Below are 18987 nucleotides of genomic sequence, written 5' to 3'. Positions count from 1 at the left end.
ACATACACACTCCTGACCCCACCTTTTGCGTCCTCCCCTTCAATTTGGGCCGACACTAAAGTGTTTCACTTGAACAAAAGCTTTCTTCTTTTGGAGCTCCATTGTTAGCGGTTAACAATAGTGCCCGGGGAGGGGTGGCGGTGGGTGCAGGGGGGGTGAGTATCATGCTGGGTCATCTGCGTGGAGTGTGTGTGCATTTTAGCCAGTCAACCATGCGTTATTGAGTTGTGCAGGCAAGTTAGAAGTCGGAAAGAGTTGGGTGAGGATGGGGTGGTTTGTGGGGGGGTGGGGGGTGCACCCTCATTAACCGCACCCCCCTCAAAAAAACAGCCCAGCCCAGCAGCGTCGGACAAGCGGCAGGTTAAAGCAACATAACAGCCTAATTAGAGCGAAGGGTGAAATGTCAGTGTTGACTTTTGCTGCTCGCTTGATCACTGAGACAAAAGAAAACAATGTTAATGGCTAAAATGCGAACCTTTTTAAGACCCTTTCCATTGAGGTTAACGCCGCTCAGCCATGAGAAGCTCCATCACCAATGTTCAGAATAAGAGCAGAATTTTATAAAAGTAAGGTTATAATAGCTTGAACTATGGGAAAGCCTGACTTTTTAAATGTAATTAATAAAAAAAAAAAATTGATGTGGGCAGTGAACTGAGATTAAATTCACAATAAGAAGCACTTGTGAAATAGTGACAAAAAAAAAAAAACTTCAAGCTACTTCTTGCCACCCCCAATTTAGGTTTACTATCAAACTAAAAATAAAACTATCTTTCTGTATTTAAAACACCCACAAAGCTCAACCTTTCAATCCGCTAATTTATTAGTAATACTAAATAGTATTCTTGTTGTGGTGCCTTTAAGTAACGGATTGAACTACCGCTGTAGCAACACATGATGACAGAACTTTATAACAGTACTCACAGTTATATATATACTTTATTCTCTGCTAAGAACAACTAATATTTGTGCCGTATTGATGATCCAAGAGGAGCTGAGATTCAATGAATAGTGCATCCATCTGTCTGTTTTGGTGGCCATGGCAGGCAGACCATAAAGAGCAGCAAAATGGCCATTGAATTGATGCAGTCTGAAAACTATTTTAATTATTCGTAGTATGGAATGTTATTTATCTTTATTAAAAAAATACACTATAGGCACTTATTAATTCATTCCCTGAAAATCAACATCATTTCTTTTCATTTTAATCTCAAGGTACCAATGTATGTATATCTTGCACTATGAGTTGTTTACAAAACATCTTTGCCATCTAAGAAAGCCTACATTTCTGACTACCTTTATAGCGGGACGATCAACCCACACCCCCACCCCCGCCTCCTTTCCTCTTTACTTCCGCAACACGCCCCTTCACTTCACCCTTTCAAGGTCCACAGCCTAGGCTCCACCTTTTCACCGCAACTCGGGGCTGCATATTAGTGTTTCAGACAGAGCAAAAGCGAGGGGCCCTGGACGGCTAAAAAAAAAAAAAGGGATGGGGTCCGCTGCATGGAGGAGCATTTCACCATAGAGTGGAAGAAAGAGAGTGAGCCCAGGACCACTGAAAAGGCGTCCGTCACACCTGCTCCCCCGACACTTGAATGGGTTACAAGTCAAATGCAAATGGAGAGAAAGGAGGCCGCGAACTTAAATGGAGCGCCGAAAGAAAGCGAGTTCGCACAATGCCAGCGGAGCCTCTTGAACTTCATGTGAAACTCAGGTGGCGGTGCACCTTTATTGTAGGCCATTTTGTGTTTGCTGCTTCACAAGTGAGAAGATGAGTGCGCGGCAGACTGAGAGGGAACACGTCCAAAAGGCGTCATTAACTCTCGTTATTGTGTCACCGATCTGCAGTGGATCATTTTATGCGGGCAGCTGCTGCCATTCACAAGATTTTTGGGGGGTCATAATTAACAGGTTTCCGGAAATTGTGCCTACTTATGGCAAGAGGCCTTTTTATTTATGTATTTATTTTGGGGGGGGGGGGTCATATTACCCCCCCCAAAAAAATCCATCAAATTTAAGATAGCCTTTATTTGTCCCACACTTGGAAATTTAAACCTAAACATTAAATGGTCAAAACACAAGATGATGCAGAAAAAGGACCGCTATTGTCAGTAGTGGAAGCTAATGGCTGATTATCTGCTAACAGCTAGCTGCCCAATGAAAGGTACAGCGCAGTCAGTCCCCAGCTGTAGATAGAGTTCTTTGCCATTTATGAATTTAAAAAACAATGACTATCCTTGTATCACTGGGGAAAAATATACCTTGTTGGCTAACATGTCATAATAACACACATGAAAATGACTGCGGCTCACCATGAAAAGATCTTTAGCTTGCAAATCAACGGCAAGCAGGAAGGCTTTCTCAAAGCGCTCATATCTGAAAAATAATAGAAAAAAAGACAATCAAATGTAAAACATCAGTCCAAAAAAAAAAAAACATTTAGAGACTGTAGGACATTGAAGGAGCTTTTGAAACATATCGAGAGCAGGCTACCAAACAGCTAAACTTGCTTCCTATAGTTAAGAGCCAACTCTGGAACAAACCAAACAAGGGAAGCCATGCTTGGTGTGTGTGTGTGCGTGTGTGTGTGTGTGTGTGTGTGTGTGTGTGTGTGTGTGTGTGTGTGTGTGTGTGTGTGTGTGTGTGTCCTCGTTCATTTGATGTCGACGGAGTGAGAAAGAATGCAGGTGGGCGATAAGAGAGGAGAAGGGAGCGATGCCAACCAGGAAGAGAGGGAGGAGGGGGAGATGCTCGCGGCGGGCGTGAACAACAGCGTCCATTTCAGTCAAAGGAACGCCGACAGATGCCAGCTTGAAAGGACGGCGCAAACGGGTGCACGATGTTTGAAATGCGTATCAGCGGCAGGATGGGGCGACTTGAAACGCCTCTGAAATGGGAGTCATTTTCTGACGGAATGATTTTTTTTGGACCATACTTCTTGCAGCTCTTTACAATCCTGCAGCCCCGAGTAGTGATGTTGTTACTTGAAAGACGACTTACAATGTTTTTCTATGTCACAACAGTACAAGCACGGGGGGATCCAACAACGTTGACGTATAATTTTGGAAAATGAATGAATTTAGTTTTTAAATGTTAAATCTATAACCACCATTTATTTATTGATTTTTTTCAATAAATCCCCCCACAAAATATGCAGAAAAAGAGCCAAAATAAATATTTCCATTTTTGAAAGAAAAAAAAAAACAAAGCAAAACATTTTGAGTTACAAAAGTATGTATATCTAAAAAAGTAAAACAATTCTGAAATACATATAAACATTTCTTCCGGTGACAAAACTTGGAATTACAGTTTTTTGTTTTTTTTTTTTAAAATTAGAAAAATAGAAAGTAACATATTTGGAAATACATGGGGTGATTAATGGTGTTGGAATGAATGTGTGTTTTGGAAAAAGGAAAATATTAATTTTAAAAAATGATGCATTTCCAAATGTGACTTTTTCAAACGAAAGAAGTAACAGATTTTTGTTCAATGTGCCGCAAATCAAAAACAAAAAAAACTCCAGTGAATTAATGTAATACTTTGCACAAAAAGTATATAATCCATCTCCAAAAGTGAGTCAAAAAAAAAAAAAACCTCTGTCATGGTTAAAAAGCAACGTAATCAAATTCAGCCATTTTTGTACAATTTAAAGCCCTTCAAAACAACTGATGCAAAATGATGACGATTTTAATTCCTAGAATGTTCTCGTCTTCGCTGTGTGTTCCAAAACCTGAACAAGCTGTTTTACCTGAGAAGGTGGTGGAAGAAGCGCCTGGCATATTTGTGCACTGACTCCTTGTAGTCTGCAGTGACGTTTTCGGGAAGAGGAGCGGGCGGGCTGTAAAATGTTGCCAACGTGGCTTCTAGTTGCTCTGTATGCAGAAATAAACAAACAATATACACCACTCCCAAAGAGTATGCTTTAAGTGACTCTTCCGACAGTTTGCACCAGAGAGACTGGAAGAGTCACAGAAAGACATGAACGTTTTTAAGTTTAATTATACTTTTATGTTTTTACAAAGTATTATCAAGTGCTATTTTCCTTAATAAACATATGACAAAAAAAATGTATCTGATCAATTTATGTATAAAGTTTATAAAAGCCAGAGATGGAGCCCACCTTCGGTGCGGGCGTCCAAAGGCAGTCTCAGCAGGTGGTTTGCGATGGCGCTCAGGCCTTGCCAGCACTCGTCGGCCGCGCCGCCCCAGTCCATGGCTTCCAACACGCTCACAGCCTCCTGCACCTGACCGGCGTGCAGACGCTGCTGGAGGAGCTGCACCGGGCCCAGTCGGAACCCGCTCATGAGGCCCCCTGTCATACATTCAGATTAGCACTCATGTTATGCTTGCTGTTGGATCGAACGAGTTGGTTTAATGATTGAAAATACATTGAAAAAAAATGTGAATTGAAAATCCATCCGAAGGGCACCCTGAACTGGTTGCCAGCCAATCGCAGCGCACACATAGCCATTCACACTCACAGTCACACTGAGTGACAATTTAGTGTTCAATTGGCCTACCATGCATATTTTTAGAATGTGGGAGGAAACCCGAGTACCCAGAGAAAACCCGCAAAGGTACGGGAAGAACATGCAAACGCCACACAGGAAGGCCGAGGCCTAGAAATCGAACCCTACACCTCTGCACCGTGAGGCCGACGTGCGAACCAGTCGACTACTGTGCTGCCCTTAATTGAAAATATCAAACAAGTTGAACAAGAAAAGAGAAAAAAAATAATTAGAAAAAAAAGGTTAATTTGACCCATCAAACGAGTTTATTACATGCACGTGATGTGATGAAATATGATTGCTAGATTTCCAAATTTGGTTGTAAAGCCAAGGTTAGGGTTCCAAATAAGGGTTTCATACATGAGGTACAGTTTCAAATTAGGGCTGGGATTTCAAATGGTATCACATTAGCTTTTGAAGCCAATATTTGGGTTTCAAAACAGTGTTCTATGGCCGGGAGTTGGGTTTTTTATTAGAGCTTCAAGCATAGGTTAGGGTTTCAAATTTGTGCTATGATTTCAAGTCAGAGTTTGGATTTGAAAACTAGGTTTAGGTTTGATTAGGCAGAAGCCTGAAATCAACTGAAATTTCACTTCAAGTTTCCATTGCTGAAGGTAACAAACTTTTAATATGTACGGTAGTTAGGTTTTAAGATCTTTTGACCAGAGGTGCTTGATTGCGCTTTTGATTTTGTTGTGTGTGCGCATACGTGTGTGTGTGTGTGTGTGTGTGTGTGTGTGTGAGCAGATTAGAAGGCTACAGAATAATGAAACAATGAGCTCTGGCAACCTAGCCGCCAGCACCAGTGTGTGTGTGTGTGTGTGTGTGTGTGTGTGTGTGTGTGTATGTGTGCACGTGTGTAAATGCAAACATTAGATGAATGGCCAAGGCTGATTATGATCCATTTTGACCCGATTAGATGTATTTTAGGAGTGAGGGTGGAGGGTTAGTGTTGGGGGTGCTTCACATTCATGCTTACACACACGTTAAAAAAATGAAGCTTTGATTGGATGAGCCTGAAAATGTTCCTCTGCAATCATTTGAGTGACAAATTAATGGATGAAGGTGTCTGTGTGATTATTTATTTGTGTGTGCGTGTGTATGCGCGTGTGAGGGAGAGATGAGGCAATTAAAATGACAAGCTAGCAATTAACAAGCCCCAAATCCCCTACAGAGTATGCTAATGTGTGTAAATACATCTGCTGCAGTGTGTGTGTGTGTGTGCGCGCGCGCGCACATGATACGACACTAGCCTAATGCCAAGGTCAGAGTTTGAAATTCAGGTTAACAAGGGTTAAGGTTTCAATTTTGTTTCATCTTAAAATTGGGATATGAACCCAGGTTTAGGGTTCAAAACAAGAATTAGGGTTTCAAGCAAGCGATGGTGCTTCAACAAGGATAGGGTTTCCCCTTAGGGTTTGAGGTCAGAGCTAGGGTGACAAACATGGCTAAGGGTTTTAAATTAGGGTTTCAAGGTTACGGTTTCAAGTCTGGGTTGGCAAAGTTGGATCATCCACTTCCTATTCCTAGTTACTTGAAACCCTACCTTAACTTGAAGCCCTAACACTATTTCAAGCCCCAATTTGAAACTCAAATGCTGGCTTCAAACCCTAACAGAAACCAGAATGCTTGTTTGAAAACCTAATGTGTGTCTGTAACCCGAATTTGAAACCCCAATTCGAAGCCCAAAAAGGTGGTTTAGGACAATCTTAACAGACAAGACAAAAGTGTTGTTAAGGGTCTTCTTCCTCCTCGGCTGCGGGTGGTCCCGATAGCTCCACTGCATCCTCCAGTTAATTTGTGGACGGACGCCAAGGTGAGCGGGAGTCTTGCTCTCAGAGGTCATTCAATAATCGCCCGGGGTGGGCAAACGCACACCAGCCCTCCTTCCCCTCCAGGTGCGTTGTGGGGTACAGTTTTCCGATAAATTGTTCGCGGTGGCTGCGCTCTCCCTCGGGGGCCTTGATAAAGTTTGCCAATCAAAATGTGTTCGCAACACACACGCACTAAGAGTGTCAGGTGCACTCTTTAATTGTGACTTTGCGAAGACCATGTGACTGCAACTTTTTGTGAGTGTGTGTGAGCAAGACACAGACAAAGAGAAAGCGTGTGTGGAAGGGTATGTGTTTGCGTGTGTGTGAGAGAGAGTATGTGTGAGTAAGAGTAAAAGTGTGAAAATGTACATGAGAGAGTGCAAGAGAATGGATGAGACAAAGTGAAAGCAAGAGCATGAGAGGGTGTGGCACGTAGAGAGAGATATCAAACAGAATGTCGGTGCCTAGAAAGGAGTAAAAAAAGTGTGTGACTGTTGGTGTGCTGGTGTGAGAGAGCAGCAAGAGCGCGTGAGTGTGCGTGAGAGTCTTATAAAGTGTCTGTGTGAAAGGGAAAGAGTGAATATGGGATTACATATATGAATGAGGGTAAGACGGTGTGTGAAAGTATAACAATGTGAGAAAGAATGAGTGTGTTGATTGTGTGAGAAAGTGCATGTGTGTGTGCGAGAGAGAGAATGCAAATGAGAGATTGGTGTGGGTTTGCATAAAAAAGTTAAGAGACAGTTAAGAGAAAGTGTGTGAAAATGTAAAACTGAAGTGTGTGAGAGACACTGGGGATGTGCGTGCCTAAGAGTATGTGTGAGTGAGGAAAAGTATATTGTGTGAGAGTGGTTGGGGGTGCTTCACATTCATGCTTACACACACGTTAAAAAAATGAAGCTTTGATTGGATGAGCCTGAAAATGTTCCTCTGCAATCATTTGAGTGACAAATTAATGGATGAAGGTGTCTGTGTGATTATTTATTTGTGTGTGCGTGTGTATGCGCGTGTGAGGGAGAGATGAGGCAATTAAAATGACAAGCTAGCAATTAACAAGCCCCAAATCCCCTACAGAGTATGCTAATGTGTGTAAATACATCTGCTGCAGTGTGTGTGTGTGTGTGTGCGCGCGCGCGCACATGATACGACACTAGCCTAATGCCAAGGTCAGAGTTTGAAATTCAGGTTAACAAGGGTTAAGGTTTCAATTTTGTTTCATCTTAAAATTGGGATATGAACCCAGGTTTAGGGTTCAAAACAAGAATTAGGGTTTCAAGCAAGCGATGGTGCTTCAACAAGGATAGGGTTTCCCCTTAGGGTTTGAGGTCAGAGCTAGGGTGACAAACATGGCTAAGGGTTTTAAATTAGGGTTTCAAGGTTACGGTTTCAAGTCTGGGTTGGCAAAGTTGGATCATCCACTTCCTATTCCTAGTTACTTGAAACCCTACCTTAACTTGAAGCCCTAACACTATTTCAAGCCCCAATTTGAAACTCAAATGCTGGCTTCAAACCCTAACAGAAACCAGAATGCTTGTTTGAAAACCTAATGTGTGTCTGTAACCCGAATTTGAAACCCCAATTCGAAGCCCAAAAAGGTGGTTTAGGACAATCTTAACAGACAAGACAAAAGTGTTGTTAAGGGTCTTCTTCCTCCTCGGCTGCGGGTGGTCCCGATAGCTCCACTGCATCCTCCAGTTAATTTGTGGACGGACGCCAAGGTGAGCGGGAGTCTTGCTCTCAGAGGTCATTCAATAATCGCCCGGGGTGGGCAAACGCACACCAGCCCTCCTTCCCCTCCAGGTGCGTTGTGGGGTACAGTTTTCCGATAAATTGTTCGCGGTGGCTGCGCTCTCCCTCGGGGGCCTTGATAAAGTTTGCCAATCAAAATGTGTTCGCAACACACACGCACTAAGAGTGTCAGGTGCACTCTTTAATTGTGACTTTGCGAAGACCATGTGACTGCAACTTTTTGTGAGTGTGTGTGAGCAAGACACAGACAAAGAGAAAGCGTGTGTGGAAGGGTATGTGTTTGCGTGTGTGTGAGAGAGAGTATGTGTGAGTAAGAGTAAAAGTGTGAAAATGTACATGAGAGAGTGCAAGAGAATGGATGAGACAAAGTGAAAGCAAGAGCATGAGAGGGTGTGGCACGTAGAGAGAGATATCAAACAGAATGTCGGTGCCTAGAAAGGAGTAAAAAAAGTGTGTGACTGTTGGTGTGCTGGTGTGAGAGAGCAGCAAGAGCGCGTGAGTGTGCGTGAGAGTCTTATAAAGTGTCTGTGTGAAAGGGAAAGAGTGAATATGGGATTACATATATGAATGAGGGTAAGACGGTGTGTGAAAGTATAACAATGTGAGAAAGAATGAGTGTGTTGATTGTGTGAGAAAGTGCATGTGTGTGTGCGAGAGAGAGAATGCAAATGAGAGATTGGTGTGGGTTTGCATAAAAAAGTTAAGAGACAGTTAAGAGAAAGTGTGTGAAAATGTAAAACTGAAGTGTGTGAGAGACACTGGGGATGTGCGTGCCTAAGAGTATGTGTGAGTGAGGAAAAGTATATTGTGTGAGAGTGAAAGAGAGTGGTGAAAGTGTGTGTGTACGAGTACGAGAAGTGTGTCAGGGAGTTTGAAAGTGACTGCAAATGAACGTGTAAGAGTGTGAGTTTATGAAATTGTGCCTATGGGTGGGTGCGGGTGTGTGTGTGTGTGTGTGTTGTGTGTGCGCGCGTGATTGTGCGAGACTGTGAAAGAGAGAGCAAGCGCGTATGTGCATGCATGCGTGCGTGTGTGTAGGTAGAAGACGATGCGTTTGCATGCATGGAAATGGGGAGGGTGTCCTCCAACAATGGCGTCGCCTCCTCTGATCGTGTGCCAACGTTTTGATGAGGGAAGCGACTGCACGGCTTTTTCTCCGTGATAATCCCCCCGCCGCCGCCACCACACACACACACTTACGTGCACGCACTCATGCACACGCACACACACACACAAATGAAAGTCATTTATTTGTGCGCACTTTTCTGTATTGACTCCTTTGACAAGGCTCGCTACATGACAAAGTGAAGAAAGACTTGGCTCAGCTCCAAGTTATGTTTTTTTTTTTAATTGTTATTATTTTTTTTTCTATCCATAAGAGGAAAGAAGCTCACTGGCGCAAACCTCCACAACCACATCTCTCCACCCGCCCACCCACACTGAGCCAGCCGCCCTCTGCCTGCACACAGATAAAGTGGGTCTGGAGCAGCAACAGTGATGGAAGAACAGCAAGCAAAATACTGGGAATGGGAATTAGGTGAGGCAAGTTTGGGTGCCAAATCAGGATTCAAACCCAAACACTGGGTTCAGGTTAAGGTTGGGTTTAGGTTCAAAATTAAGGTTTCGGGCATTGTTCAGGGTTTCAAGCTATTGAGAGTGGTGTCATCTCTGCTACATACCCAGTTGTAATCTCAAAGCTGCGAGTAGTCCCCCGTGGAAGACCAGCATCATCGTATCCGCCTCTTCGGCGCCTTCTTCTGGACCCGCAGCCCACTGTAGTCCCCGTAGGGCTCCCGGGCAGCGCAGGTGCCTGGCCAGTCTGAGCGTGGCGGCGGGGGTCACCTCCTCGGCCACCAACGCCACCTTGACGGGTGCCAGGCCCAGATCCAAGAACATCAATTCGCCCTCTTCGGCCGCTCCCGCCGCCACCGCCAAGGCTCCAGCCGGATGCCAGGCCAGGAGGGTAGGGGGCGCAGGGCAGGAGGTCCGCAGGGAGATCCCCCGACGCTGGTCGTAAAGCACCAGGGACAAGTCGCTGAGGCCCAGGAGGAGCGCGCTTTCGCTGGGGTGTTGTGAGCAGGAGACAGGGGGGGAGGGCAGCGGGATGCGGGTGGCGGAGAGGCGGTGCAGGCGTCCTTTGGTGGACTCGTACATGCAGGCTTTAGCCCAGGACGACTCTCTGGACGCTTGGGGTCCTGCGGGCGCTTCCACGGTCAGCAGCTGGTAGGGCTGAAAATGGCTGAAGGCGCAAAGCAGAAAATCACCTTCTGTTTGCGTTGAGCTTAGGACCTGAACAGAAATTGCGGAAATAGAAGACAATGTCAGGGTTTCGCGTTTCAAATTAGGGTTTCAAATTTTAGATTTGAAGCTGATGTTAGGGTTTTAAGTGTGGGCGAGGGTTTCAAGCCAGGGTGAAGGTTTCCAGGCAGCCAATGTTAAGGTTCAGTTTTCGGGTTTTGATCTTGAGATGAGCGCAAACAAGTCTGAGGCCTTCACGTTGGTGTTTAAAGCAAATGTTAGGGTTTCAAGATTACATTACATTACGTTTTCAAGTTAAGGTTTGAGGCCAATGTAGGAATTCAAATGAGGGTTTCTGTGTTTCAAACTCCACCCAGCAAAAACAGAACCCTGAAGCCTCGTTGGGACAGGGGCAAGCGTCATGCTGGTAAACACCAGTCTGTCAATCAAGGACGCCAATGATAAGCTCTTCATTTTAAACTCAAGGTTAAACAAGCGCAGCTTCTCCCCGAGCGCGGGCGATAAATAAACATCATCCTCAAACATCCTCGGCGGGCCGAGGAGGGACCACAAACAACAAGCCTTGCGCAATATGATCCAATTCTAAAGAGTTGACGATTGCACATGAGGCACCTGGATCACAATCAGCTGCCGGGTGAGCGGCTCAACAGTTGCGCAGTCACTCGGCCGAGCTTCTCGGGACACGTCTTCGTCTTTTCTGGGGAGATTTAAGCACGGCCACAAAGCTTCCGTCGGAGACCCGCGCTCAGCACGGCAGCTTTGGCTAAACCACGACCTTTCATTTTGCCGTGTGGAGTGAAAGACTGATCGCATCACACAAAAGCTGCCCGGTGTCACATTTTTTTGTTTTCCCATTTGGCACACAGCGCCGAAAAGGGATTTAGGGAGAAGAAGGGCCTTGATTTTGCCTGCACATGGATTGATCGATGGCATGGCGACTACTGTCCTCCTTTTCGTGAATATTATTTTTCTGCTCTCGATAATCCACCCCAGAGCAGGCTCTTGCTGCTTCCTGCGGTGTGAAGATGGGGTGGAATCACCGAGAAATCCTTGGCCGAAACAAAAATACAGTGGGAAGAGAATGACACCTTGTATTTGAACCACAAAGCTTTGCCTTTCAGCCCACTAGCTTAACGCTAACAAAATTAGCATCTATGTTACAGTGCTTTGAGCCTTTAAGCAACAGATTGATCACAAAGGGTGTGGCAACAACATGTAGACAGACAATATAACAGTACTCGGTCATATATTCTTTATCCCCTGAATAGAACAAATCACTATGATCACTGATGGTTCATTCTTTTTAATTGTATTTAATTATGTCAATACTGTATGAGGATAAGTAGGTCAGAGGATGGACAGATGGATGTTAGATCTAGGGTTTCAAGCAAAGGCAATAGTTTCATTAGTGATTCAAGACAGAAGTGGGTTTCGAAAAAAGGTTGGGTGTCAAATTAGAGGTTGAAGTGAAGTTTCAGGTTTGAATCCAAGATGATGTTTCAGGCCAGGTTTGCAGTTTCAAAACAGGCTTAGCGTATTCAGACAATGTTAGGGTTCCAAATTAAGGCCTGGAATCAAGGTTGGGGTTCAAGTTAGGGTTTTAAGCAAATGTTAGGGTTTCAAACATGGGTGCAAATCTCAAAGTAGGGTTTCACGAAAAGTTGAATCTTAAACAAGGGTAAGGATTTCAGGGTTGGGTTGGACTTTAAATTTAGGGGTTCAAGCCCCCAAATTTGGGGCTTCAAATTAGGGCTGCGAGACAAGGTTAGGGTTTTTAAGAAGGGTTAAGTTTTAAAACGTGGAGATTTAGCCTGGTTTAGGGTCTCAAAAGAAGGGTGTGTTTTAAATTAGGAAATTAGGGTTTGAATCCAAGATTCGGGTTTCACACCGAAATTAGGGTTTCAGATTAGGATTTGAAACCAATGCTAGTGTTTGAAATTGGGCTTTCAAGCCTGCTTTCGTGTTTCAAAGCTGTCTTAAGGTTTCAAAAGGCTTCGCATCGGCCGGCTCCGAGGCTGAACGAGGCCAAGCGCGCCGGTGAGCACCTGAGAGCGAGGAAGTGCGACGACAAAGTGGCAACGGACGCGGAGAGGCAGGAAGCAGGGCGAAGACAGAGATGCAGAATGGACAGGCAAAAACCAGAGGTAGACAGGACAGCGAGGACCCCGCTAAGTAGCTTTCGCCTGCTTATTGGTTTCAGTGACTGCTCAAAACTATTCTTTCCCATTCTCCCTCGCTCTTCCTCTCTCGCTGGCTGGCACGTCCCCCCCCCCCCCCACCCCTCGAACCCCCCCCTCCGTGGCGTGAAAGATAAAGCGGACGGGCCCAACTGTGTGGCTGGCCCTTGTTCACAGCAGTGGCCTTTTGAAGCCAATTTTCCAGCTCACGGAGCAGAGAAAGACGAAGAGAGACGAGCTGCGGAGATGGAGGCACTTGGAGGAGAGTCGAGGGATGATGGGATGGGCAGGGAAGGGAAGTGGGAGGGGGGGTGCTGCTGAGGGCGGGGGGATTGGGAATGGGAAGTCTTACGAAGGTGCACTGGGGCACCTTTTAATATCTGAATTTTGGGGTCAAATGGTGAAACGGTGACAAATAGTCTACAAGCTATGTCGCCACTAACGACTACTATATACATTTCAACATGTACAGTATCGTCAAAATGTTCTTTCAATGTTGGAGAAATTGAAAATAGCCCCCCCGCCCCCCCAGTCCTGCTCGGTGCAAATGAATCGTTTTGGTTTAAGGTGGATCGTCTTTTTCAGGGTGTTTCTTGTTGCGGCGCAGCGCAGCGCCAAAGTAAATAGTAATTAAAAACGGTAAATAGAGATCAAACAAGTGCAGGCACAGTGTTTGGCGACAGATAACGAGTGGTGGGGGGAAAAAATGTTAAAAAGTACATAAACGCGTGTGTCGGGAAGAAAACATTCATCTGCTGTTTATATTTCATTGGGAATAATGCACCATGTGTGTGTGTCTCGGTAGGGTTGCTGCTGAGAAAGAATGAATCATTGAAAATATGAATAGCTGCTTAAGAAAAATTGTTGGCACATGTATTCCATGTCGTTGATATCCAGGTTTGGGGTTCATGGACTAGTATTCTCTCTGTAAAATTTATTTTTCCACTACTTCCACGACATAATATTCTGCACACAACTACAGGAGGACAATTCAGGCTTACTAGTTGGACAACTGTTTGATATGAGTGAGGCAAAACTGAACTCGTTGACATCAGCGTGCTACTAGTCCTACTAGTGAAGCACTAGATAATAACGAGTAGATCTTTACAATGTCACATATAGTGGTACCTCTACTTACAAAATTAATTGGTTCTGGAAGAAATTTCTTAACTAGAAAATTTTGTAAGTAGAGACACATTTTCCATGTAAATGCCTTAATTCGTTCCAGGCCACTCCAAAATTCAGACATAAATGTTCCCTAAAGCATTAAATTACATCAAAATATGTAACAAAGACACGTTACAATTAGATTATTGCACAATAACAGAGAGTTGTGCATAATGTAAAAAACAAAGAATAAAGAATAAAAATGATGGTTATTTAACTTAACTGCGTCCTCATCGTTTTTTGCCCTCTTTAGTCCAAGTTCTATCTCAGAAGAGGTTTTCGCCTGGCGTTTTGTAAAGAACTGATCCAAGGACGTTCGGGTTTTATTTCGGCTTTTAACAATCCTTCAAAAATGAGCGATCGCCCGACTGGTGAACACTTTTTCTGGGTGATTCACATTTACGTAAAACTATCGGAGCGCCTCATGGCCCGAGGGGCGAATGACGAGAATGCTGCCTAGACACCTATCTATCTATCTACACTCAGACACATCCGGTAGAGGTCCCCCTTAGCCAACGGGATCCCAGGAAGATGGTAGGTAATAGCCAATGGTAGAGCAGTTATAAGTATGTTGCGTTCTGGAAACTCAGAGCTGCGAGTAGCAGGCCACACTGCATTTTTATCTTTCGTGTCTTGAAATTTCTCTCGTAACAAGAGGCAATATTTTCCTATTGAGACGTTTCGTAACTTGAAAATTTCGTATGAAGAGACGTTCGTAAGTAGAGGTACCACTGTACTAGTACTGCTATAATAACACACAGCAGTCAGCTAGTGCACAGGTTTGCCTCACGAGTAACGAGGTTGCCCTACTAGCATGCCAAAGTTGTTCTACTCGCGAGGGCAAAAAGTGAACCTGAAGGAGGATATTTACGATATGAAATAAATGCTCCAACAGCTTTCGTGACGCACTAAATGTTAACTAGTAAAACTCTGTAGTGGCACTAGTAGTACACAATCATCAGTTGTTCTGCCTGTGATTCAAATCTCGATTGTGTACAGTTATTTTATTCTTCTATCCATTGTATTTTTTAATTAACTGGCAATGAATCGGAATTTTGCTCCACCAAATATGAGTGGGGCCCTCATAAAAATGATGAACTTCGCATGCCACTGTGTGTACTGTATATGTGTGTTTCACAGAAAGGCGAGATGGAAGACGAATAAAGACCACATAGAAGTGGAAATCAGACTTTTTACAAACGGCGAGAGACTGGCGAGAAAATGGGTTTAGCGCGGCAGATAGCGCGGCGGACAAAAGGGAAACATATACACGAGCTGGGAGCGATTCAAGTCACCGCCGTGAACTGCTCGCTCCATTTCACGCCGCGCATCTGAAAAAAAAAAAAAGCTGGCAACAAATGCTTTCATTAGACGCAGAAGAGCGCCGCCGTGTTCTGAAAAGGAAGGAGGGGTGGGGATATACAGCGGAGAGGTGAAGGAGTGTGATAAACGCTATTTAAAAAAAAACAAGAAGAAAAAAACGACTCGCAGCATCTGCTTTTGATGATTTCAATATTCATGTGTTGATTCGTCACGCTCGTCCTCGCTCTCGCCTCCATGAGGTGAATATTTAAGAGTGTGCGACGTGGAGTTAAGGCCCTCGTCGGTAATTTGGGATCTTTCATGTTTTTTCAGAGGGCGCGGGGCCAACTGGCTGATAGGGAGGAGTCTCGCCAGAGGCCGGGAGCATGCGGGAGGATGCTGCGCGTGGGCGTCGCGCTTCACGCCGCAGCGCCGGCTTAGCCGCCGCTTCTGCATATTCAAGGCGGCCACGCAAGGAGGTGCGACGAACGAGGTGCCACCCTACAAATGACGAACATCCCGACACCCACGCGAAGCGCGTCTGCACGACAAAGCGGTGCTGTCGGGTTTGTGTGCTCTCGGGGTACCCGCAAAAATAAAGAAGGAAATAAACAGATGCTGGGCGACAACAGCATCAACGTCACTGAGAGGAAGTAACACCTTCATTTTGTTGGGAAATGTGTGATATAGAGACAGCATTTATTCCACATGCCTATTCTTAGTCGTGCGCAACGTGGACATTAAAACATCTACACACTCCTTTGTGATTTAAAAAAAAGCAAAACAAAAAAAGGCACCATGGTAATTCATTTCAAAACTTTTTCGACAATGAATGTGACTTTTAATCTGTACGTTGCAAACTTTTTTGTAATCTTTTCTTAAGGGGGAGTAAAATTAAAACAACCGAGACAATGTGGTTGCACAAGCGATCTGTTAACACGTGTTGATGGGAGTCAGCAGGCACTTGCCACCATTTCAAGTGTTTCTGATCAACCCAAATGAAGTACAGCTGTTCTAGTAGGCTTTTTCTTTCGTTTTCTAGAAGAAGACTGAATCGTTTGTGTAGTCGTTCCATCTGTCAGAATTATTTATTCTTAAGGGCCTGGTCAGGTGTACGGCTACTCCACCAGTGATGACAATTGTGAATAAATTCTAACATTTCATGACGCAAAAATTAGAATTCAGATTTTAAATTTTTGGATTTCATTACTGACCATGAGGCAGGAAGAATACCGTCTTATATATACATATATATTAACTGACAGAATCATAGTGTCAAGAATTGTCACCTTGAGACCTTCCCAGGGCAAGCAGCTGAGCAGGACCAAGTTGTTAGCATCTGTGTTTTTGTGGGTCCAGGGCCACAGCTCCTGGTCGTGATTACTGGACCTCCACCACAAGAGCGCCACATCCTCCAGCTGGTTGAGAGCCACACCTTGGTGGAGACGATGCGCCCACCCTGCCACCTCCACGCTCGTCACCTGGGACAGGACATGAGCAAAATAATTTGCATAGTCCTTCATTTGCTAATAACAATGATGCTAAGGTGTGCATGGATCAGAGCTGTGCTATATGGCCTTAATGTCGCTAGTTCGAAAAATAGCCGCTAATAGGGTCGGAAAAAGTTGTCAACACATACTGCTTCGGTAAACTTTATTATTTATAAAAAATAAAAATAAAAAAATAACTTTTTTTTTTTTTAATCGATGAATCGCCCAGCCCTAGAATGCACACAGTTACACATTGCTTGCAACATACACCCCCCACCCCCCCCTCCACACCAGATGCACACGGTGCCCTGGTCCAGTGGGCTAAGCTGGAAGGGAGTTGAGGGAGGGAAGGAGGGAGAGGGCTAAACTAATCCGGGCCGGCAGAAAAGTGCTTTTTGATTATTGCTGACCAGCAACCGCTAGCAAATATATAAATATATATACTGTATATCTAGCAAAAGATGAGAGGGTGTGTGCGCAGGGTAGATATAGTGTGCTATTATTAACCCAATGATTCCCTCCCCCCTCCCTTTTCCCCCCCAATCTGTCAGTGATCTTCCATTCTGCAGTTTTGGGCAACACTTTGTTCCCTTTATCATCGACGGGGCTGCCATCGTTCTCATTCAGCCCCGCACGCATGGACCACTGAACCTCAGATCATACCCTGCTACACCAAAACATTTTCTGTAATAAACAAATTTGGGTTCATGGAATGCCTTTTTTGACATCCTGCTTCTGATTTCACAAGTGACTGCTCTTCTCTTTGACCCGAAACCTCTCATTGATCTGAAAAATTCAATTTATTCCCCCTTTCTTTCCGCCGCTCTCTCTCCACTGTGTGTGTGTGTGTGTGTGTGTGTGTGTGTGTGTGTGTGTGTGTGTGTGCTTATCTTTTTCATGTGTCCTTCGTTCATTCACTCAAATGAGCTTTAGTTCACTTCTTTTAAGCTAATTGTCTCACTCAGTCCTTTTTTTTTTCATTGCGAGCTTTGTGTGTCCTGGCTCGCGGGTACAAACAAAGGTTATATACAGTAGTGTGTTTAAGAACAAGCATTAGTACCCAAACTATGCCAATAAAACGTCTTCTCATACTTTGTATGCTGTGTGTAGGTAGTGAAGACAATTTGAGATCATCCACTAAATTACGAAGTGTGGCTTTTTCACGTGTTTATGCATGTGTGGGTGTGCATGTAGATGTTACCCTACAACCAAATGTGCCAGGAGAGCTCATTATCGTGTGGAGCTTCCCCCAAAAATATGCATTTGACTCAAAATTGGCCCGAAAGAACAAAAGTCCACATTAATAATGGAAGATGAAAAATAACCCGAGAAATGAAAGCAAACAGGACGAGCAAATTATGGCAAAGTGATTTTTGCGGGGTGCCTTGGGTGTGAAAGTCCAAATAGCATTTAGAGGAAACATACTGTGAGTATTTGCCATTGAAAACAGTTATCTCAAAAATATGCAAATGCTTGATGAATCCAAATTCAAATATTACATTACAAAATGTCGAATAACGCAGTGAAAATTCAAATCCCAAAACGAATTCAAATTGAGCATGAAACAGATCTTAATTGAAAATGTAAGTTCAAACCTAATTTTCAAAATTTAAAGTCCAGACTTGAAACTCAAATTCAAAAATTAAAATTCTCAACTCACATAACATTCAAATTCAAAATTTCAATTACATTTTAACTATTATATTTAATAATGGAAATGTTTAAATTCAAATCAATATTCAAATCAAATTAAAAAAACAAATGGTAATTAGAATTCAAAATCTAAATTAAATTTTGGAATTATTTGTCTCATTAAAATCCAAATTTAAAATGCAAATCTAAATCCATGAAAACATGGGACTGCTTACTCCTTCTAACTGAGCAGACAAACTCAAGTATTGCTTTTGTTGGCCGGAGGAGACAGTTAGGGCGTTTCCACAGGGCAAGTGTTATTTACTAGCGAAAGTCCAGGGTGCCATGACAAAAGTGAGACCATAAAAACTGCATTTTCACAGGTTGAGGCAGCATTACATCACCAAACTACCTAATGACATTTGTCAATTTGGACACGTGGCACTGTTGCACCTTGATTGTGGAGGGTGAGAGCTTGTCCGTGTCCCTGCCAGTCTTCGGTGAGGAGTCCTGGATCTTCTTGTGGTAGATGGCGGAGACTTCGCTCTGCTTCGGGAAGGACAGCACAAACAGCTTGTCGCCCAACACCGCTGACAAAACAACACAGACAAGAAGACACCAATTATTAATGCTTTATTTATTAGCTATTCTACCGTGTTTCCCATTATGCATTAGCGTTAAGCTAGCTAGGGTATTCCTGATCGATTCAGAGGCCTGATGTGTCCCGATACTTTTGTCCGTACGCAGTACGATATTTGCCACGCAATCTTATTCTTCTTCGTTTCCATTCATATTCCCGGCTTTCCTTCCTCTTCTCCTCACTTCTCTGCTCCCTGCGTTCTACTTCCTCCGCCCTTTTCCGTTCCGCTCAGCTAGCTCCGAGGCTTTT

At 44.0% G+C, this 18987-nt stretch overlaps 1 protein-coding gene across 3 annotated transcripts in view; it reads right to left on the bottom strand.

Moving 5' to 3' along the window:
- The window catches only part of wdpcp (WD repeat containing planar cell polarity effector), a 58866-nt gene that overhangs the window by 12292 nt on the left and 27587 nt on the right, over positions 1-18987 (bottom strand). For all 3 annotated transcript variants that reach the window (XM_019888104.1, XM_019888105.1, XM_019888106.1), the window contains exons 9-14: positions 18552-18688; positions 16266-16457; positions 9751-10360; positions 4121-4312; positions 3749-3872; positions 2313-2376 (exon numbers count right to left, since the gene is read on the bottom strand). In XM_019888104.1, the coding sequence (XP_019743663.1) occupies positions 2313-2376; positions 3749-3872; positions 4121-4312; positions 9751-10360; positions 16266-16457; positions 18552-18688 (1319 nt within the window). The remainder of the gene's footprint in view (positions 1-2312; positions 2377-3748; positions 3873-4120; positions 4313-9750; positions 10361-16265; positions 16458-18551; positions 18689-18987) is intronic.

This window comes from Hippocampus comes, unplaced genomic scaffold (assembly GCF_001891065.2).
Source record: "Hippocampus comes isolate QL1 unplaced genomic scaffold, H_comes_QL1_v1.1 scaffold136, whole genome shotgun sequence".
Classification (NCBI taxonomy): Eukaryota; Metazoa; Chordata; class Actinopteri; order Syngnathiformes; family Syngnathidae; genus Hippocampus; species Hippocampus comes.
The sequence above is the reverse complement of the archived record's forward strand: the minus strand, read 5'-3'. Positions and strand labels throughout refer to the sequence as shown.